Source organism: Colobus angolensis, unplaced genomic scaffold (genome assembly GCF_000951035.1).
Source record: "Colobus angolensis palliatus isolate OR3802 unplaced genomic scaffold, Cang.pa_1.0 Scaffold123, whole genome shotgun sequence".
NCBI lineage: Eukaryota > Metazoa > Chordata > Mammalia > Primates > Cercopithecidae > Colobus > Colobus angolensis.
Genome location: NW_012113475.1, coordinates 1,644,177 through 1,668,557, shown reverse-complemented (window position 1 = coordinate 1,668,557; position 24,381 = coordinate 1,644,177). Strand labels below are relative to the sequence as shown.

Sequence of the window (24,381 nt, the reverse complement as noted above, 5' to 3'; positions counted from 1 at the left end):
AGTTTTTCATATTGATAGGACTTAGATTGTTAGTACCAATCGAAATGGAAAATTATAGTCATCCTTTGTCCCAGAAATTCTCCATCATTGGCTATACTACTAGGAAAATGACTTAACTTCTATGTGCTTCTGATTCTCATGGGCAGAAGGAGAGTAATAATATGTAGTACAAATTTCATAGGTTAATATGTAATTCATTATGTTATAGTGATCATTAAACAAATCAATTCATAAAAAAAGACTTACCATACCAAAACTTTTATTATTATTTTTACTATTACTTATGAAAGTCTGTTCTTCAGAAACACTGTCAGATATCTAAGGAATGTATTTTTAAGCATGTTCACTACAGTAACATTGTAATAATAAAAAATGGGAGACTACACAAAGAGCAGATAAAGGATTAGTTAAAGAAATTTTAGCACATCTGTGGGAGGCAATATAGAGAAAGGATGGATGTGGGCTCTGGAGAAGACATGGCCTGATTCCAAATCCTGCCTCAGCCCTATGAGCTCATGGGCCTTGGTCTCCGTGTCTTACGTTCTTTAACTATAAAAATCATGGTAATAATGCCCACTTTACAAGGATTATTGTGAGGAATGAGACATCACATGTAAATTGTTTAGAAGAGAAACAGGGCATAGTGAGCATCCCATAAATTGTAGTATTACACAGATAATGACTTACCCTTTAGAAGAAGGGCAGATCTGCAGGTACTGCCATAGAAGAATACTTATTAGAAAAATACTGTTTCCCCCTTATAGATGTTGTGTGGGGGTAAATGATCCACTCATATATTCTTAGACTTGAGTGTACATGTCCAACTACGTGTCAATTACTATGTTATAATTAGATAATTATAGGAAGAGAACAATAGTTAAGCATATTTCAAATTTTCAATTCAACTTGCTTAATTTTGATTCCGAATGAAAATCTTAGTATGGAAAATTGATCAACTCAATGTAAAGAGTAAAAATAAAAGTTTACAAAAACGATTTTCAATTTTTGAGTAATTTATTTAAATTTGTGAATCTAGAAAATGTATGTTATATATTTATGTAGAGGGAATAACAAAAGTTAAGTGTTTTATTGGAAAGAAAACTGTGACTGATAATATGATGTAATTACCATTTTATAATATTACTTTACATTGCAATGATTTAAAATGAAGAAATAAAAATAGGAATAATTATGCTAACAAATTCACTTTGTTTTCTGTGCCACTAAATTTCTTTAGGATCAAGAACTCCTTCATACTCAGACATTAAAAAAAATTCAAATAATTTTATAAAATAAACAGACATACAAGTTTACTCATATTAAAAAAAGAAGTTGGTTTTCTTTTCCTGTAGAAAAAAACAAAACAGAGCAGATGTGCAAGCAAAGATAAATGAAAACACTGGCTGTTTCTCAATAAAGGTGATAGTCTGGTTTTCATACTAACTTATGTACGATATAGTAAGTAACCACTAAATGTAGTAACAGGGGGAAACTTGGCTGGAATTGTTCCTTTTGCAAGTCGTAACCAGACTTCCTGCCCATAATTTAATTCTAATAAGGCATCTCCAGTTAAAACCCTATCACAGTGTATTTCACTGTTAATATTTTCAGACTCAAATGCAAGCTTGTCTACTCCATCAACCACTAAAAATCCAGAGATATGAGCACTGAATGACTCAATGGTATACTTGAAAACATATACTCCAAGATACGGAATTCTAAATTTTCCAGTTCTTGGGGTATATGAAGCTCCATAATTGACATCCAAGTTATTAAACAGGATAGGACCAGGTGTAGTCATTCCATATGTATGAGATGCAAAAAATGCCACCATAGGTGCATATCTGTAAGATCCTTTGGAAAAATCTGTTAGAGGAAAAAATGGCAAGAGTTAATTTTCATGTTTTTATCTTATTTTGTCTTTCCTTATATCTTCATCACTTTTATCTCAGTTACAAAAAGTCTTAGCAGAAGAGAAAGGCCATCCATAAAACTTAGCAAACGTGCATGTGTCTCGATGCCTGTCTCTTGGGCAAATTACTCTAAATTGCTTAGCCTCTTGGTGCCTCAGTTTCTCCATTTAGACCACGATAGAATAAAAATAACATTTGATACCTTCCTCACACAAATGCCTCAAACATAATTTGCATGTTGCTTTGATCTCCCGAGAGATAAAGGAATTCAAAGCACTCTATGATTATTATGGTTATGTCAGAATGTTTTAAAGCCCCTTGAAGGAATTGAAGCTGACATGATGTAGAAACAATTTTTCCGGCACCCTGTCAAGCAGTTTCTAAAGGCTAAAACGAAAACCATATAAAGTCATATTCACTGTAGCAAAGTAGACAAAGGCAATTTTCTGTGTAATTAATGCCAATTGTACTTACAAAGGCTGAGATCTAAAAACAGACTAAAAAAATTTACATTTCACTATGCAGGATATTATTAAGAAAAAGCTGATTTGAAATAGGTTTTTTTGCAGTCATTGAATAACACGTTTTTATGCTGCACATAAATTTCTGTATAAAAATCAGAAATGGTGCACTCTTGAAGTAAATCCAAAGCACAATACTTATGAATTTAAATAAATAAAAACGCCATCTTGTTTTACTTAATACATTTGAGCATGTTCTACTAGTTCTCACACAGTCAATATGGTACCATTAGTTTAACCTTCACAGAAAACGTGTTACTAAGCATGTATTAAAGCCTCATTTAAATGACCATACCAGACATAAATCAAAAGTGTATTTCTTTAACCACTTGTTTGAGGAGAAAATGTTTCTATCAGTCAGATATATACATCCATATTTTTTTAGGATGCACAAGAGAAAAAAAGTTTGTGAGAGGGTGGAATTTTCCATAAACTGCCTCTATATAGCAATATTGAAAATTTCAACAAGTTCATGTGAATAAGAATTTGCCTAACAAAAAGACGTTTCCACTTGTAAATCAGGTACATTATTCAGTAAGTTTCAGAAAAGTAAAAGGAATTGTCAAGTGGATCCAGATTAAGCAGGCTTAAATATTCATTCATAAATATTTTCAAAAAGTGTTTCTATTTATAACAATGAGCACATCCAAAGATGCATATAGTTTCTTTTTACCTGGAGCTAAAGCATTTTCTTCCACAAGCTTGATAGTGCAGTTGTCACCAGTGAAAGGATGCCTGCAGGCACAGGTAAAGCTAGTTCTTCCATTTATACATGTGCCCCCATTTTGGCACGGATGCCTACTACAGCTTGAATACTCCTCTGTTGCTGAAAAAGAATCAAGGTAAAAGAGAATAAAGTGACCTATTTTCCTGTTGATCTCAAATCGTAGTTTGCATTAGAATAGGAAAATGACTGAATTTTAAGTAAGAAAAATGGGCTCCACAGCCCAGGATGCCTGTCGATCTGGTCACAGGACGTCATGCAAATCCCTTAGCTCTGATACCTCCTTCAGTAAAGTGGGCAAAATTCTGGGATCCATTACATTTATTGGTGTGAAATGGTAACATTCTTGTCAACTGCAGAACAGAACAGAATTATCTCAATACAGATCATGTATATTTGAAACTGGTATGTGATAAAGGTAATGCTTTAAATCACTGGAGAAGAAAAATATCTATTCAATACATGGCGCTAAGCTGGTATTTAATATATATAAAAACATAAATTCCACATATACAAAAATACTAAATATAAAAAACCAATATGATTGCATTACAACAAAAAAGGAGAATATCTTTCTAGAGCTTTAAATTTTTTTTAAATTCTTTCAAAGCAAAATAAAGCAAAGCAAAGGAAAACAAAACCCTGAAACCATAAAAGAAAAACATTATCACGTTTGACCTAAGAATTAAAACTAGTTTGCATTGAAAATCACCATTCTCAAAGTTTAATAATAAGTAACAAATTAAAAGAAAATATTTGTAGAAGACATGGCAATCTAATGACTAATATTCATAACATATGAAAAGCTCTGAAAAGAAAAAAAAATTCTCCCCTTAAAAAATGGAAAATGAGGCTGGGTACGGTGGCTCACACCTGTAACCCCACCACTTCAGGAGGCCTAGGCATGAGGATGGCTTGAGCCCAGGTGTTTGAGACCAGCCTGAGCAGCATAGTGATACCCCATCTCTAATTTTTTTAAATAAAAAATAAATAAAAATAAGAAAATGGTCTTCACTTAAAGATCAGAAAAAAATAAGTTAAAAAATGGAGAATGTATCATTGAACAAAACCCACAAAATCTCACTAAAAGTTTTAAAGCATATGAAACCTCATTACTAATTAAGAAATAATAAATTTAGCAATAATAACATTATTTAAATATCAGGTGGCAACATTTAAAAAGATAGAAAATATCCAGTCATGTCAATATAAGAGAACATGGGCCTTTTCATGCAATTCTGGCTGGAGTGTAAACTGCTATAGCTATTAATAGGACAATGTGACACTATTTGTCAGTATTAAAAAGACTCATTTACTTTGAGCCAAACATTTCTTCTGTGTGTATATATATACTCCAGACATACTTGTCCATGTGCACGAAGACAATTCTTCAATTCAAAATGATATCATTTGCATTCGTGAAAAATTTAAAGACTCCTAAATGATCACTGACGCAGGACTTGTTAAATAAATTATAACATATTCCCACTGATGAATATTAGACAGCAATGAAAGAATGAGGTAGATTCCCCAACAGGTTTGGTTTACTGAAGACAGAAAGTTACAGTTCACACATTACATATAGAATAATTTCATTTGTTGTGAAAACTTCAAATTGTGAATATGGTTTATAAACATAATACATAATTATGTAAATGCAGAAACAAGGTTGGAAGAATTCAGTGCTTACACTACTTGCCACAATTACTCTGGTGCCACCTTATGGTAATGATGTAGTTTACCATCCACTTATTTCAAATCAGGTGATTGTTGATGATTTTTAATTTGAAAGTTATTTGCTTTGTGTAATATTTTTCTCATGAAGTGAGATTTATAAATTTCTTTATACATTCTATATATCTAAATTTTCATAAACATTATATCTGTATAATTGAAATTCACATAAAATGTGACCAAACTGCATGCCTGTATTATTAAAATTTTTTGCAAAGCAAATATGTTAATATTGCACTTATGTAATGAGAAATTAATCAGAATTATATTGATATATTCTCTGCAATATTCTATAAACTATTATTCCTTATTGATATTCTATAAACTAATATTCCTTATTAAGAAAAGTATTAAAACTATTACATGTGTGTAATATCTTTTAACAAATATTTCATCTGGCTAACATTCCTTTAACCTCATTTTGCTGCATATGAATAGAGAACTTTGCCCATTATTTTCCTGCATTAAAAACATCAATGACTTTTCATTACCTGTAGTAATGTGAATATTTTGTATCAAAGCATTTGCTTCATTTATTTTTACGTTCTCGGAATTTAGCATAGTGATCAACTCACAGGAGAGGTTTCAATTAATGCATTTTACTAGGAATGTATCAATTGTGCAGTAGAATTGGGGGACACTAACTTATTTATGTAATTTGATCAGCTCTATAATTTTAATTTTCCCAAATATAAAAAATCACACTCACCTGTAACCTTGGCCCTGTTCATGAATCAGGGATCAAAGCTGTGCTATAAGGAGAACTTAAGAAACTGTAGAAAAGAATAGATTTATCTGCATTGCTATTAGCTCTATTCTGAATCTTCAGGATGAAGGCTTCTGCCTGCTATTTAATGTCCAAGAGCAGCATTCCATGTTTTGCTTCTTTATGTTCCATTACTTTAGGAATGGGGTCTTGCCTTGCTCTAGTTCTTTGAGTCATTTCAGAGGGTACTATTTTACCCTTTTTTCCAATTTCTTTTTAGGGTCATTCATCTGGAGGAGGGCTCTACTTAAGTTTAATTGAAGGTCTGCATCTACTCCTGCTGTTACAGTAGCCCAAACTTCTTGAGAATGCACACAGCTTGCCTTCTAGGACATCTTTCATGGTGCCTACTGACTATCTGCCCAGGATGCCTCAGCCACTTGTCTGTACCTGCTTCGACTGCTTCTGTTTTAAGTTCCTTTCTGTGCCTTTTTTGCTATTTTAGGTATGTCTGGACTTTCCAAGTCTCTGCCAAAATAATCACATTTTAGTATATAAAATCATGTCCATGGCACCCAGAACTGGACATATTGCACCAATGGAGCCTAAGCAGAGTAGGTTATGGTAGCAATTGCTAGTTACCCCTGCTGAAATGAACTTACACTTCTGTTAAGATAACACAAGCATTAAGTATTCATTGCCTATTTCTGCATCTGTATTACACTGTCTCATAACAGGTCTCCTGTGCTTTAATGTATTGAAGCTTTCTAAAATCTCATGTTTATTTAATTCATTTAAACATGAATTTACAATTATTACTGATAATAAACTTTATCTTATTAGACATAAGTTACCATCTCTGTCCATATAAACCATTCAGTTTTATTCTGCATGAGATGTTTCAGACACCCTCCCCTATCTTTGTTATTATTTCCAAATTTATGTCTCATGCATTCCTCCAAGTTATTGATAAAAATAACCACTAGAAAAGAAATACCTAATGGATTAGTGACAAATACAGAGCCTTATAACAGACAACTGAAGATTGGCTGGCACTGATTTTCCAACTGAAGCTATTTGTACTTTGTTATACAATGAGTTAGAAATCAACTTTTGGCCGGGTACAGTGGCTCATGCCTGTAATGCCAGTACTTTGGGAGGCTGAGGCGGTCAGTCAGATCACCTGAGGTCGGGAGTTTGAGATCACCCTGGTAAAACCCTATCTCTACTAAGAATACAAAATTAGCTGGGTGTGGTGGTGTGTGCCTCTAATCCCAACTACTCGGGAGGCTGAGGCAGGAGAATTACTTGAACCCAGGGGGCAGAGGTTGCAGTGAGCCAGGATCACGCCACTACACTCCAGCCTGGGCGACGGAATGAGACTCCATCTCAAAAAACAAAACAAAACAAAATCAACTTTTGTATACCACCTGACTTATTTTTCTCCTTTATTATTAAAATACTTAAAAAATAGTCAGGTGCCTTTATAAGTACCTAGTCATATTTGTGCTTAATAGGCTACTTGTTCTTGAATTACCAACAAAAATCAAACTCCAATAAAGCATCATTTTCTTTTTGACATCTTTCCTCATCCCTATGAGTAAATTACTTTAGTTCTCTCCATTTCTGCCTGATGCTCCAAAATTGTCTTCTTGAATTTATCACACTCAACTGTAATTGCTCTGGTGTCTTTCTCACTTCCAACAAGAGTATGAGGTTTCATGAGGTCAGGGATCATGTTCTCTATTACTTATACTTCATATCAACACTTACTAGCACAATGCCTGACATATAGAAAATACTAGTTTTAAGAATGAATAGACAAATTAATAAAAGATGGAATAGAATACCACATTCTTATCAAATTTCAACCTTCTTTCCAGTTTCACAAAGGTCACAGAGTTTGACAGTATGCTATCATTGTCATGTTATCCTAGACACATGAATCTATTTGTTTATTTATTTTATTTTTGAACTGGAGTCTCACTCTGTCGTCTAGCTTGGAGTGCAGTAGCGTGATCTTGGCTCACTGCAACCTCCGGCTCCTGGGCTCAAGCTATTCTCCTGCTTCAGCCTCCCAAGTAGCTGAGATTACAGGTGTGCGCCACCACAACAGGCTGTTTTCTATATTTTTAACAGAGACGGGGTTTCACCATGTGGGCCAGCCTGATCTCAAACTTCCAACCTCAGGTGGTCCACCTGTCTCGGCCTCCCAAAATGTGAGATTGCAGTGTGAGCCACTGTGCCTGGGAGTGAATCCATTTAAGCAAACTTTCCACAACTTCTCTCCTTACTTTGAGCTTCAATAACCTCTTAAACTCCTTCCTGTCCTTTTTATTTTTTAATGGAGATCAGTGCAATTAAGTCAACAGTTCTTCCAACTCAACATTCTACCACTGTGCAAGTAGCATAATTGATATTTCATTTATAAGTTTCAATGTGTTCTGGTCTTTGCTTTCTGGACCCTAATATGTGCTCTAGTTATAATTTTCTATTAATCCTAGTTTCATATATCCTAAATGTCCATATTAAATTTGAACTAATTGGAGAGCACCTTACATTTTCAGAGCACCTTACATTTTCAAAGCACCCTGTCTTTGCTAACATCTGTCATTTTTTATTATAATTACTTGATTAATGTATGAGCTTCATCAGAAGAGGGGTTGTGTTGAGTTTACCACTCCATTTACTCAACTTTTCTCAGTGCTCATTCAGAGGTCACTCAACAGGAATCTGATAAATAAATGAAGGGATACATTGTGTTGATGATTCCTACTGTATTCTTACTTTTATTTCTATTACATATAATGTTATCTATCATATACTTTTATTTTAATTTTACTTTATATTTCATTGTTTACTTCTACTTTAGCATCAAAATCTTAATTTCTTCATGTAAACAGTAACATTGTGAGGGCGGATAACTGATCTTTGCTAGAGCACAATGGAGTTTCCAACAGATTAGTGAGGGAACCTATCGTTTTGCCTCTCCTCCAGTTTTACAATACACGGATGAAAGCATTCTACAAATCTGCTCTAGGTCATATGCCCACACAGCATTTGCACTTCTCTGTATGTTTCATCCTGATTCCAATGCTCTATAAAATGTTTTCATTTCCATATTAATGGACACATTCTAAACTTTCAGTGTTTTTATGCTTCCCGATTTGTCAAAACTGTTTATATTGAATAAGGTTTATCTTCCTACTGCTCTAGAAATATTTCATATGCCCATTGCCAGCAACTTTCAGGAGTACTAATACTTATCTATCTGTTTTTATTAACTTTTCAAATTCATTGTTCTAATTACTAACATTGTGTTCTTTGGTGTATAGATGGATGGAAATACTATTTCAAACCATGTTTACTGCTTCTCCTTCAGACCATCAGTTTTATTTTTGCTATTCTTTTTATATCACACCCATTGTTTCTTATACTGTTTTCTGGGATCTTTTTTCCTCAACCCTTCATATATTACTTTAAAGCACAATTAGTTGTATCAGCAATCTTCAGCAAATATCTTAGACCTGTTCCAAAGGATTTACTTCATCCCTTACTGTTAAACTATTATTTTAACATGTTATCTTAAGCCATGACCTAGGAAATTAAATGTTTTTGTTTGATGTCATAAACTGATTTATCCTTTTTCTTTAGTGTCATAACCATCAATCAAGAGAAGAATTAAAAACATTGTCTGGCAAATACATTAAAATATGCTCAGTGTTCCTAGTCACCAGGAAAATGCGAAACAAAACCACAATGCAATGAGATATAACTATGCACCTACTAAAATAACAAAAGATATTGACAATGTCAAGTGCTGGCAAAAATTTGGAGCAATTCTCATACATTATTCATGGAAATGCCAAGTGGTTAGTCATTCCTTATAAAGTTAAAACTATGTGTCTTATAACCAAACTATGGTAATTCTGTATAATTATAAAAGAGAAACAAAAACTGACATTCATACAAAAACCTGTATGTGAATGTTTATAGCAGCTTTATCCACAGTAACCCCAGACTGGAAACAACCAAAAAAAGATCCTTCAACTGGTAAGTAGATAAATAAATTGTATATTTATACGATCTACTACTTACAAATAAAAAGGAATACATGCAAGAACATGGATGAATCTCAGATATGTCACATGAAGTGAAAGAAGCCAGACTCCAAAGCCTACACATATTGTATGAGTTTGTTTCTTAGATATTCGGGAAAAAATAAAATTGGGAAAAAAATACCGGTTGCCAGTGCTTGGGGGTGGGAACAGGGTTTGACTACAAAAGCACATGAGGAAATTAGGGGTGGTGATGGAACTGATCTCCATCTTGATTATAGTGAAGGTTATATGTCTATGTATTTGTCAAAACTCATAAGCTATCTATCAACATTAGTACATTTAACTAAATGTAAGTTATACCACAAACAAATAAACTCACATTGTTTCAGGTCCCTTAATTTCCTACCTAGGATTTCAAAATCACTAAGAATATTATAGATCATCATCCCGCCTTTTTTGTTGTCTATAAAACTTATTATTTTACCAAATGTAACTTCCCAAAAGTAATCCCCCTGCTCTTTGATTTCCATTCTATCCCCATTAACTTTTCTAACTGATGCTCTCATTTTCTCATATCTAGATGATTACAGCAGTCTTAACACCACTTTGCCTGCCTGTAAACAACCCTCGTCCATATAGCTGTGAAATATGCTTCCCTAATTACAATGGGATATAACTGCATACCTATTAAAATGATAAAATAAAAAATACCGATAGTGTTATCATTGTCTGTTAAAAGTTTCATATTTAAATATTTTTTAATTTTTTAGACAAACTTTTTGGGCAAAGTTAACGTGCCCATGTGTATTTATGTGCACACAGGTAAAACGCGGCCCTTCCATAAGTTGCTCAAGGGAGCGTAAACTGATACTCTCTGAAGAGAAACTTGGCCATATTTATCAAATTCTTTTAAAATGTGCATGGACTTTGCACCAATAATTTTACCTCTTGGATGTTATCTTAAGGAAGTAAGATTAGAGATGTTCACAAAAATTTATTAGTGCAACACTATTTAAAATAGAGAAAAAAAATTAAACTGTACAAAAGTCAAAAATCGAATACAAGTTAGATAAATACTTAGAATATGCTGTGGTATGTTGTTTCTTTTCTTTCACATTCAAAATAGCTTCATAATAACATGGTATTCATATGCACGTACCAAAATATCAAAAAAGTATAAAATAGAACATAACACTGCTCTATAGGTATATCTTTCACTATCAATTTTTTTTTTTTGAGATGGAGTCTCACTCTGCCACCCAAGCTGGAGTGCAGTGGCACGATCTTGGCTCACTGCAACCTCCGCCTCTTGGGTTCAAGCTATTCTCCTGCCTCAGCCTCCCTAGTAGCTGGGATTACAGGCACGTACCACTACACCCAGCTAATTTTTGTATTTTTATTAGAGATGGGGTTTCGCCAGGTTGGCCAGGCTGGTCTCGAACTCTTGGCCTCAAGTGATCTGCCCACCTTAGCCTCCCAAAGTGTTGTGATTACAGTGGTGAGCCACCGCTCCCAGCCTCACTAGCAAATTCTTCTAGAACAAAAAATTACAAAGCTTTCTGAGCCAGAGCCTTGCTTTCTAACTTGATCCCACTTAGGACTTAATATTTGTTGAATCAACTTGAACAATTATGAATCATTATAGCTTTCAAATCATATTCATAATTCTAAAAATAATTCATTTGGGTCCTAAAACAAAAACTGCTTTAAAAAGTTTTAGCACAACATTTTAAGCTAACATGACCATGAATAATAGAAATTATATCTTTATTGTAGCATCCGTCTAGGAAGGTGTTTTACAAAGATCCTCTTGAGGTAAATCTGCAATTTCACATTTTCAAACAAACTTCCTACTTCAAGTAAATGACTAAATACACATACACATGATTGTGTACAAGCAGTTTCTTAGTTGACAATAAAGTCACTGAGTTTAGGTTACATATAAAAGGTAGTGTTGATGTCTCATTATTATTCAGATGATGATTTGGGATATTAAGTATTTTTTTATAACTTCCAATTTATTTTGGCAGGCCTGGAAAATGCAATCACATGCTAATGTCCACATCAGATGAACTCATCCTCCTGTCTCTTTTGTTCCTTCTTGACATTCTCTCCCAACTTCTCTCTCTCCAGTTATGCTTTAGAGGTTGTCGTTCCTCTGACTCTGCTCTTATATGAGTCCCCGGCTCAGTTCACCCACACCCAGAGTTTCCAAACACTATTTTCATGCCAATACCCCTCAAATCTAAATTTCCACGCAAATGTCAAATCTTAACACTTGTTTAAGATTATAAAGTCTGGAAAATAATTCTGAAAGGAAGGTTGATTAACTGTAAAACAATTGTTTACATTTTTGTAAAAAGTAAAAATATAAGTGTAGTTTAGAACTTTTATCATTCTGGCACAACATGCAATAATTTTTTTTCATTGATTGCTTTCTTTCTGCAAACACTGTGTCATAATTTCACTGGTAATTTGATTTTAGGGTAAAGACACTTGAGTTTAGATTTATTAATATTGATATCAATGGAGTGTCATGTGATATTTTCCCCTAAAACAATGCTGTCAACATAATCAGAATTTAAAAGTTCAAATTAGGTTTTTATCCTAAAATAATTATTATTTCTTTGGAGAGCCCATTTTAATCTATGTATAGTAAAACTGGCAATTAAAAAGTTAAAGTATGTTTTTCAGACTTCATATGCAGTTAGTATATGACACAGCTATTATTTCTATGCTGTGATTTTTGTCAGGATGAAAATATCATCACTTAGATGATTCACTTAGATCATTCCATAGCAAATTTACAATCTGTCATTTAATAATCCTGGCACCTTCCTTTTCATGTTTGATAATAAGTTACAAAATAATACTATTGTATACAATTTTAAATTCATAATATAGTTAATGACCAGTACAAAAATATATGCTTATTGCATTTAATTTACAGACAAGAATCAAAATTCGTTTTAAATCCTTGGTGTCAAAGAAATCGTCCATTGTTGGGAAACAGCTCCTGTGATTCTTGCTTGGGAAAGAATCCAAGCATATGCAGTGACTGTGTAAATGGAACCTGGAATTCCGTCCCATTTCCTTTTTCATGTCAGAGCAAATGTTAGAAATTTTGGTTCAGAGAATGTGATCATTAAATGTCTGGGTTTCTGACTGTGCGCCTTAGATAGCCTGGCTACTTTACTGAGGACAAGGTGACAGACAAGGTTGTCAATTTCGTCAGCATTCGCTCTTTAGCTGTCATCATCCTTCCTTATGAAGGGAATCATATGGAAATCTGGGGGAGTCCGTTCTTCTCACAGAGAGCCAACAAAAAGGAGTTCATTTACTATTCCCTTCAACACTGGTATGTTTTATTGACACAAACTGGGGAGGCCATCCCCAGCAGACGGGCCTCCTAACCAATTCTGACACAAAGAATATCTTTAAGATAATCTGCAGAAAAGAGTGAACAGAGCAGGCCAGAGACTGCTATCTTTAGAAAGGCCTACTTGGAAGGTTTTACTGTTGGTTAGCATCTGGGAACTTGACTTCTCTCCATTCCCTAACTGGTAAGTGTCATTCACCATGCCCAGACTCTCTGTACAAACAATATGGCTTATGCTGAATATCTGCTTCCCTTCTGAGAGTCTGGAGTTTTGGTATGTCCTAGGCAGAGGACGCTAATGTGACCAGCCCCCAGTAGAACTCTTGGGTGCTGAGTATCTGATGGGCGTGACTGGACAGAATTAATGTACACATGTTACTAATTTCGTGTATGTGTATGTGGCTAGAAAAAAAGTGCACACAGAAATGCTGTCCTTCATGGGAGGGATAAACATAAAAAATGCTGTGCCTAAATTTCCCCAGACTCAGCTTGTATCTTTTTCCTTAGCTGATCCTATTATGAACTTTTTGCCATAATAAACCAGTGCTGTGAACACTATAGATACACCAGATCCTATGAGCGCTTCTATTGAATTACAAAATTCATACTTGCTTTTGGGGGACTTCTAAAACACATCATAAATTCTAAATTGAAGCAGATAGCTTTCAAAATTTAACTGGCTTATATTCAGCCATTTTGTACAGAAGATAACCTATTAGTTATCTTGAGGTATATTTGAAAATATTTTATAATATGGAAAATCACATAAATAGTAGAAAATCGCTTGGAGAAAGCGATTTCTGTCACTCTTTGACATTTATTTTCAGTGCTTATCAATGCACATGTTTTTACACCGTCTTTATATTTTGTATCCTATTCTTTTTGATTTATCATTGCATGATAACTATAAGCTAAGTTATAAGCATATGCAGAGTTTGAAACAAAGTGACTTATCAAAGTAATAATAAGTGACAATGAAATGCCATAAGTTTGTAAATTATGTTGATGCATGGAAATATTAAGTGAAAATGTTGAGAAAATAAAAACATATACATTGAATATAGCTAAGAAAATTGCATCATACAGCAATAACTTAATACACTATCTGCAGATTATATTCTTGATTCTCAAAATAAGCTTGTAAGGTTTGTATGTTATTCTTATTTTATAAATGAGGAAAGAAAGGTCTAGAAAAATAAATGACTTATTACAAATAAATACATTGCCAGGCAGGACTTGAACCCTGGTGTCCTGATTCCAAGTTCAGGGCTCATTAGTCATCACAATTGCCTCTATGCTGAGTCACAAAATTTAGAAATGTTTTCAATGTGATATAAGGCAGCTAAATATTCACTAGATCCTAATTTTTTCTCTTTTAAATAGCATATATTCACATCTATTATAATTTTTAAAATTACATTTTAAAACACTACCAAATGTTTTATACAAAGTAACCTTTCTTGGGAGTACAGGAATAATTATTAATAAGAGAGGCTTATGAAGGAGGACTAAATTGGTAAACATTAGGGGAAAAGTTGAAATAAAAAGCCAATGGTTTTACAAGCAGGAGGTGCACATGCTCAACAGTGAGCTGCTGACATTGTGTTAAGGCAGGATTCAGCTGCTCTTGGAAGGGCAAGCAGCCAAAAGCTCTCTGCAGGGATAAGTCTGCCAATTGCTGTACAAACAAATCTTCAAAGACGAAATAAAAACCTCTTGGTGTCTATTAGAATATTGTTTAGAAACAAATCAAATATTTAGCAATTGAACCAGAATAGCTTATCATCAGTGGCCTACTAGGAATCAGAATTAGCATGAATAAATGTAGGAATGGCTCAAAAGGAAGTGGCAGGGATGAGTACTCTGAATTTTGTCCTTCTTCTTCGTCAGGCAACGGAAAACCTTGTGACTAGCTGATGGTGACTTTCAGTAAGTACCCACTGGCCATATCCCAGAAAAGCCAAACTGAAAAGTAGCACCTCTACTTCCTCATGTGCAGAAACAAATTATCAGTATTTGGGTCTTCAAGAAAAGAAACTCCCTAAAAATATCAGCTCTGGCCATATGGAATATTCAGATATGGCCAGACTGAAAAACATATGACGCATGAAACAGAAACAGAAAGAAGAGAAAGGCACGTGAACATACGCTACAATCTCTCTGAGCATGTGGTTGAGGACTGAGCCCTGAGTCTAGCTGGCCAGAAGCCACTAGTTGAATGACCTTAGGCAGGATACTTGAGTATGTCTCTGAGGGTCAGTTTACTCATCTTCAGAATAAATAATAATACTTACCTGACAGGTATTGTTAAATGAAGTTATGAATATTGGGAATTTTCACAGTGCCTAACATACAGTAAATATTAATGAATACTAACCAATGTCATATTATTACAGTATTAATATTATCAGGCTTCAAAGCAAGTTATCAGTTATTAAAATTAAGATTAAAACACTATGCTTCTATTGCTTTTTTTCTATATACTGTACTTATTTTGCAAATGATGGCAGCTATAATCTGAATAATATGACTCTGAGATTCATAAGATGGTGATAAATTATCTTCTGGCTTTAGTTATGTGGGAGAGCAATGTGGCTCTATAATACCTATATAATATCAAAGGTGAAATGAGACAGCCAAATTTAAGCAATGTGTCCCACCCCTGGTATAAAACAGGGTATCAAAAGTAGTAGTTTATTCTGCAATTGTTTGATTCTTACAAGAGAACTTAGCCTGAGTTCATTGGTTTCATCATCTTTCACAGACCTTACCTGCTGAGCTGCCTAGTGAATGACATCTCTTCTATGACCCATGGAAGTATGGCTGGCTTAATGGGCATGCAGACCTATGCACCCACTTAAAAGAGTCCCATACATTTTGTTGTTGGCCCGGTCTGGCATAAAATGAGTATCTACCTTGCACATGGGAATTAGGCCTTTATTACCTTGACATCATTATTGGTATCTTCACTTAAAATAAAGAACTTTTATTTAATAGTTATTTTTGGTAGACAGGAACATAAAAAGTTCTATTCTCAGTAAATAAAGGAACAGGAAGCAATGTTATCAAAGCCTTATTGGAAAAGAAGAATCAAAACTGAGTTATTTCCTATTATTAGCTTATTAAGCTCAATATTGAGTTAATCAAAAGTATCTAGATATAATTTTTATAGGGTCCTAACATAGATTCATTATATTATCAAAGTTTGAAAGTTCTTATGTTCTATAAATGTTTTTGCCTCAATTTATTTGGGGCTATTTCAATTTTATACTTACTATGAAAACAGCACATATATATGTTTAAAAAATGGCATAGCTTCCCTGGTGTATGGTCACACATGCTATATAGCTAATTGAAGATCATGATAAAGTGTCTACATGAAGACCAAGAATGGAAATAGTATGAAAAAACAACTCCTTATATTTCCCAAAATTGTTAATGTAAGAACATCTTAGATACTGTCTTTCTCTGGGAAACGTATAAGTCTGAATAGTTTGTTCTATGTTCCTACAGAAGTAAAATTAGTTCTATTAGTTCAGATTAATCTGGGGGAGTCATAAATAACTATACTAATTTAAATAGTGGAGAGAATTCAACTGTATTATTGTTATTTTTAATATTATCAAAACACACATTAAACATGAAGAGTCATATATGTTAGAATAATGGTCATCCTTTGTAATGAAAAAGCAATAAAGTACAAAATTCAAACAAATGAGCTATAATTTAACAGCAGACTCATATGAGAAAAACACAGCCATTTCTTTTTGTAAGAATGAATAGTCATTCTTATTGTGAAAAGATTATTCAATATTACTTATATGACAACCATATTCATAAAACACTTCTTTCACACAGAGGTAGTATTATGCAATTTATATGCACCACACAATTCCTCTTTCTTCCAAAATACATACTTCTTCCTTGGTGTTTAGAACATCTGTTAATGGTACCACTATTCTGTCATTTCCCAAATTCAAAACATCGGAAAAGTCTAGGTCTCTTTCTTTTCCAAGTGTCATGCATTAAGGCTGTGAACAGATCGTGGTTTTTTTTACAGTGATGCAGTCTTCAGCATATCCCTACTAAGCACCTCAGCGAATCACCTATTGCAATCTCATCACCTAAAAGGAAGAAACTAAGGCCTAGAGAGGTGAACGTTTTACCTAGTGCTATTAACTAACACAGAAACTTACTAATACAGCTAGGATCAGAGTCAAGATTTGATGTTCCTCAAATCATTTTTCTTGACACTCTCCCTCTATTTTTCTGTTGATGGGAGCTTTCCAACATTTCTCACATCTGCCTTAGAGCTTCCTCTATGGCTCTTGCCAATATTCGTTCAGTAACATCCCTAATATCACCTCTGCAATCACACTATACACTATTGCTAGCTTCATGCTTTTGAGTTGCAGCTCTTACCACAACCAATCCACTGATACAAATTTTCAGACACCTACTCTTTACAAAATCATGTCTAAGCACTTAGCTTGGCATTGATGACCTTCTATGGTTTACCCAAATCTATTTCCTGGACATTCATTGTCAGATGATCATTGAACAGATATTTACTGAGTTCCTATTGCATATCAAAATGAATAAGTCTGGTCTATCAAAGATCTCCTTGCTTAACAGCTTTGTTTAATTAATTGTGCAAAGCAAATTGTTCTATAGGAGCAAATTTAATTATTTTATAGAGGGCTAGTCAGAAAAAACTTAGAAACTTATAGCCAAATATACACTAGAAATATTTGTTTTGTATTGATGCCTAAAATACTGTAAGATAGATTCAGATTTAAATATCAGTCATCTTCACAACTTGACTATCTACCCAAGTTCAGGTATGTTGTTTTATATTTAATGGTCTTGCTCAACTGTACAGATCTATTAAATATCATTTAAGTAAAAAGAGAGATTAAAAGTTACTTTTCAGTAACAGCTTACCAGGATATATTACGTTGTCTGTGTTTCTTTGAGTCCGGCCTATCAGAACAGTGGTAAGATTTGCCGTTGGTTTCTTAAGTGTATTAATTTTCTTTGGCAATGATTTTACTTGCTTCTTAGACTTGACAACATTTGCCAGACTACCAGGCAACGATCGATCTATACAACAAGTTAAATTAGAGAGGACAGCTTGAGTTTGTATTTGAATTATTGGTTCCACAAATTCTGTCAGACCTTTCTGAAGAAGTTGAATATCTGGCAGGGAACGTTTTATCCACTTCGGTATGGTAGCATTCAGTTCTGACACACTTGTAGAAGCATTGTGACACATTGTGAAAACTTCATGGAGAGTTTTGTTAAGCAAAAAGAAGTTACTTGAAAGATGGATGGATTTTGCTTCCAATGCCTTAAATCTGGAATTCAATACTTGCAGTTGAAGAGCCTGATCTCTCTCATTTGTAACCACATTGCCTTTTTTAAGTGAAATATAATAAGGTATGAGCGTCTGGGTAACTTTAGACTCAATGTCTTGCAATCGAGTTTCCAAATTTTTGGAAATCTTGGTGGTTAAGAGCATTTTTTCTTCCAAATGACTCATATTTTGCTGGTATTTTCTCACTTGGGAAGTGGTTTCATTGAACATTTGAAACATCTTTTGGAAGTTGGACTGATTTAGTTTCTCATCTCTAGGAATACCTGCAAGGGTCTTGGCAACTTGCAAAACAAAGTTGTATCTCTGATTGTCATTGATCAAAATCTGAATAGAATCATTCAGACGTTGGAACTGAGGAATAAATGTCAAAATAGTTTCCATATCGGAGGTACATTTATGATGGACCTCATGATTATCTTTAATAGTACTTAAAGTCTCTTTTCGGGCATAGTTATCTTGAATGAAATCAATAGCATTATTTACAATAGTCATTGTCTTATTTAGGCCATCTTCCATTTCTAAGGCATATTCGTTGATACGTCTTTCTAAGGTATCATCACGACTCTGTACTTCATTTCTAAGTAAGTTGTGTCTTTTTGTAAGTTCTTTGATAATAAAATTTAGACTATTGACAGCACTAGTCAGATTTTCTATCTTTTTCCTTGTCACTATTGCTTCCTTCGGTTGTTCATATGTCATTGTCTGTCTGAGTGATGCTCCCTGCTCAAGCAAGGGTTGAAGGATCTCCATATCATAAGTCAAATCGTTTAGTTGCTCACTCATTTGATCCATCTTATTGTCCATTGGAAACAGAACTTCAGCCAATGTTTGGTTTAACACATGTAAATTCTCTTCTGTGTCCTTAAGTTGAAATTTAAAATCATTTCTGCATTTGGATAACATGTCTTCACATTCACCTCTGAGAGACTCTTTCTCCATCTCTAAAGAGATGGTGAGATTGTTAATCTTGCTTTCTTGAATGCGCAAATCTTCAAACATTTGCAGCATCATCAAACTCTGCTTCTTTATATTCTCATGTAAAGTAGACATGTATTCAGTGACATTATTGCTAAGTGACTCAACAGCTGGAACATTCTTCTGGTCTGATACCTGTTCAGTTGATAAAAGCTGCTCATGTACTTCCTTCAATTGAGAAAGAGTTTTATTGAGGGATTCATAATACAGAATGCTTCTTGAGTGTTCCTGTTCTAGAGCACCTTCTAAATGAGTCTGCTTTACTTCTAGTTCTTTAATAGGCTTCTCACATGTAACAGTCATTTCTTGCCTTACATTCACAATGTGATTCCTTAGATCTACTATATCAGTCAAAGTGGGCCGATTGTCTTGCATTAAAACAGACTTTTGCTGGGCTGCTATTGAAACCACAGATTCATTAACTTTTTGAATTATTTGCCTGGTGCTTTCAAGGTCCTCTGATAGACTTGATACAGTCTTGAAGAGCTGTGCTACAGTTTCTTGCATGTCATTTTGAAAAATTTTAAATTGTTCTCTTACTATGTCTCTTACCAGTACATTAATGCTTTTGGATTTTAAATCTAGAGAAATAAACAATAAATAATACATAATTTTCATTATATGAGACTTTAAGCATCTCTAAAAAGATTAAAAAGTTTGAAATTAAACATTAATAACATGTAATAATAAAAATACCACTTAACTACATTTACTTATAAAATTTTAAAAATTACTATAACTTACAAAAGGTGATCAATTCCTTAAATAATAAATCTGAGAGGAGATATCACTTGGAAAACATACTAGAACATAATAAAACCATAAAACTAAGGTCCTTTGGATGAAAGACATGAGGGAACTACTACTGACTTCAGTAATACACCGTTGTGTGTAATAATTCTAGGTCTAGTTTTAGTTTTGTATGAAAATAAATGGCTTTGGGCTTTCTGCTTTAGTAAATAATACCTGGTGTTAGCTCATGACTGTGTTATTAGGTTTCTAGTAATTAAGTTTCAGAGCTTATGCTTTGAGCTTATAAAAGCTAATAAATTGACTTCTGGGAAAAATCTTAATGATATTCTCAAATGAGAAAAAAATGAAGTAGTATTCATAAGATTCAATACTGGTTTATAATAACAATAAAATAATAATAATGAGGCTTGGAAATTTCAAAATTAAGTCTTCCTCCAATGAAAATAGGAATTCAAGATACACCTGACATATTATTATAGTATGACATTAATTTTTAACAAGAAGAGAAGAGAAAACTTGCAAGTAATGAAACACATAGTCCTGTCTCAAATATTAGAAAACCTGGATTAATCATAAGACATGATTGTGGTAGTCTCTAAATGTAGCATGAAAAAAAGGAATAGGAAAAATATACTGGACTATTCACAGTTATTAATATTCATAACTATTTAGAATAGAAAATGACTAAAATATAAAAAAACTTGCATACAAAGACAGAAAACAGAAAAAATACATATACTAGAGATATATTTGTAATATCTAGTGATGAAGTACACATAAATGGAAGATATGTCCATTCACATTCAAAATACAATTAATATGGTTTGGCTGTGTCCCCACCCAAATCTCATCTTGAATCTTACTTCCCATAATCCCCACATGTGAGAGGGACCCAGTGGAAGGTAATTGAATCATGGGGGTGGGTTTTTCCCATGCTATTCTCAAGATAGTGAGTTCTCACAAGATCTTTTAAAAGCTGATGGTTTTATAAAGGGCAGTTCCCCTGCACACACTCTCTTGCTTGCTGCCATGTAACACATGGCTTTGCTCTTTCTTCGCCTTCTGCCACAATCGTGAAGCTCCCCCAGCTATGTGGAACTGTGAGTCCATTAAACCTCTTTTTCTTTATAAATTACCCAGTCTTGGGTATTTCTTCATAGCAGTATAAAAATGGACTAATATAGTTGTTACCAGTAGAGTGGGGAATGGTTATCAGTAGAGTGAGGTACTGCTATTAAGACACCTGAAAATGTGGAAGCGACTTTGGAACTGGGTAACGGGCAGAGGTGGGAATAGTTTGGAGGGCTCAGAAGAAGACAGGAATATGTCAGAAAATTTGGAGCTTCCTGGAGACTTGTTGAATGGTTTTGACCAAAAAGTCCAGGCTGAGGTGGTCTCAGATGGAGATGAGGAACATATTGGCAATTGGAGCAAAGGTGATTCTTGATACGCTTTAGCAAAGAGACTGGTGATATTTTGCCCCTGCCCTAGAGATCTGTGGAACTTTGAACTTGAGAGGAATGATTTAAGATATCTGGCAGAAGAAATATCTAAACAGCAGAGTTCAAGAAGTCACTTCGCTGCTCTTAAAAGCATTCAGTTTCATTAATTCGCAAAGATATGGCTTGGAATTGGAGCTTATGTTTAAAAGGGAAGCAGAGCATAAAAGTTCAAAAATTTGCAGCCTGATGATGAACTAGAAAAGAAAAAAAAAACATTTTCTGAGGAGAAATTCAAGCTGGTGGCAGAAATTTGCATAAGTAACAAGGAGCCAAATGTTAATTGCCAAGACAACGGAGAAAATGCCTTCAGGGCATGTCAGAGTTTTCAAAGCAGTGCCTCCCATCACAAGCCGAGAAGCCTAGGAGGAAAAAATGGTTTCATGGGGACCTTGCTCCATTGTGCTGTTTCAGGACTTGGTGTTCTGTGTCCCAGCCATGGCTAAAAGGGACCAATGCATAGCTCAGGCCATTGCTTCAGAGGGTGCAAGCACCAAGCCTTGGTGGTTTACATGTGGTGTTGGGCTTTCAGATGCACAGAAGTCAAGATTTGAGGGTGGAGAACCTCCGCCTAGATTTCAAAGGATGTATGGAAACACATGGATATCTAGGCAGAGGTCTGCTTTAGGGCAGAGCCTTCATGGAGAACCTCTGCTAGGGTGGTGCAGAAGGGAAATGTGGGGTGGGACGCTCCCAAACAGAGTATCTACTTGGGCACTACCTAGTGGAGCTGTGAGAGGACGGCCACTGTCCTGCAGACCCCAGAAAGGTAGATTCACTGACAGCTTGCACTGTGCATGAGGAAAAGCCACAGACACTCAACATCAGCCCATGGAAGCAGCTGGGAGAGAGGCTGTACCCTGTAAAGCCATGGGGTGGAGCTGCTCACTACCATGGGGACCCACCTCTTCCATCAGTGTGACTTGGATATGAGATATGGAGTCAAAGGAGATCATTTTGGAGCTTTAAGATTTGACTGCTCCACTGGATTTCAGACTTGCATGAGGCCTGTAGCCCCTTTGTTTTGGCCAATTTCTCCCATTTAGAATGGATGTAATCACCCAGTGCCTGTGCCCACATTATATCTAGGAAGTAACTAACTTCCTTTTGATTTTACAGGTTCATAGGCAGAAGGAACTTGCCTTGTCTCAGATGAGGCTTTGGACTATGGACTTTTGAGTTAATGCTGAAATGAATGAAGACTTTGGGGGACTGTTGGGAAGGCATAATCATGCCATGTTTTGAAATATGAGGACATGAGATTTGGAAGGGGCCAGGGATGGAAAAATATGGCATTGTCCCAACCCAAATCTCATCTTGAATTGTTGCTTCCATAATACCCACGTGTCATGGGAGGGATCCACTGGGAGATCATTGAATCATGGGGAGGGGTTTATCCCATACTGTTTTCATGATAGTGAGTAAGTCTCACAAGATCTGATGGTTTTAAAAGGGCAGTTCCCCTGCACATGCTCTTTTGCCTGCCACCATGTAAGATGTGCCTTTGCTCCTTCTTCACCTTCTGCCTTGATTGTGAGGTCTCCCCAGCCACGTGGAACTGAGTCCATTAAACCTCTTTTCCTATATAAATTACTCTGTCTCAGGTTTTTTTTTTTTTATAGCAATATGAAAATGGACTAACACCATAATCAATGACTATAATGTAAAATACAACATAACGCAAAGCATTTTAGACAGGAAAGTCTGTACAATGGGATATTGCCATCAGTTAGGGCTACTATGTAGTCTATTAAAGAAAGATCATCCTAGGAGTAAAAGAATAGGCTCTACATGTCTCTATTTTGTAAGTAAGTTTTAAAAAGCACTTAACATACATGAGGGACTTACATAAAATATGTGAAAGAGTGATTATTAAAATATAATGATGTTTGAGCATCTTGATATTGACAACTTTGTACAAAAACAAAGCTGTAAATATTACAATTTAGATGGATAAACGTTTCTCTGGAAATCCTACATCATAAAGATCAGTGTTGCCGGATGAAAAAAAAAATGGAAAAGATATTTTATTTTACTTTTTATAAACTTAGTGGAAACTAAAGTAAGTTTAAAAGTCCAAAGATCAATTTGTATGTAATGGAAAAAAGAAAACAAAACATGAAATATGGAATAGTAATCAATGACCACAGCCTTAAAGTACTAAGAAAAGGCTAAATGAATTAGAAAAGACTAGCCACAATTAAGATAAATTATGCAGAAATAGTCCTAGCTTTTGTATCAAATAACATGGATAATCACACCAGAAAGGCTTTAAAATATTTTTATCTTCTACATTTTGCTTAGCATTTAACCAGTCACCCATTTATTAAATAAATATTCATGAAGTACATTCTATATGCTATACAGAGAAAGTAAAATTTAGAAAATTAGACTTCTGGTCTTAAAAAAGAATATGTAAGTATCATTGAGTGTAAGGTACTATTCAATAGAAATATTAATATTACTCTTTCTATAAGAACATTTAGTCATTTCCCATTAGTTAAAAATGACTCTAATTCTCCTGACATCAAAAACTTGATGAAATATAATAAAATATTTAAGGTTCAGATTAGACCTTCTTTGACTTTATAACCTTATAATTTTTCAAAATTTAAAAGAAAGAATAAAATTTAAGCTTTATTGACTTTATTAGTTTTGGACAATTACAATAAATGTTTAACTTCAGCAAACAAAAAAACGACATGACCTGAAAGCCATAATAAGAATAACAATAAGCAA

At 34.4% G+C, this 24,381-nt stretch overlaps 1 protein-coding gene across 2 annotated transcripts in view; it reads right to left on the bottom strand.

Moving 5' to 3' along the window:
- Positions 1-242: 242 nt before the first annotated feature.
- Positions 243-24,381, bottom strand: part of MMRN1 (multimerin 1) — a 75,888-nt gene continuing 51,749 nt past the window's right edge. For both annotated transcript variants that reach the window (XM_011932660.1, XM_011932666.1), the window contains 3 exons: positions 17,983-19,971; positions 3,108-3,254; positions 243-1,866 (listed from right to left, as the gene is read on the bottom strand). In XM_011932660.1, coding sequence (XP_011788050.1) covers positions 1,445-1,866; positions 3,108-3,254; positions 17,983-19,971 — 2,558 coding nt within the window. In that variant the 3' untranslated portion in view covers positions 243-1,444. The remainder of the gene's footprint in view (positions 1,867-3,107; positions 3,255-17,982; positions 19,972-24,381) is intronic.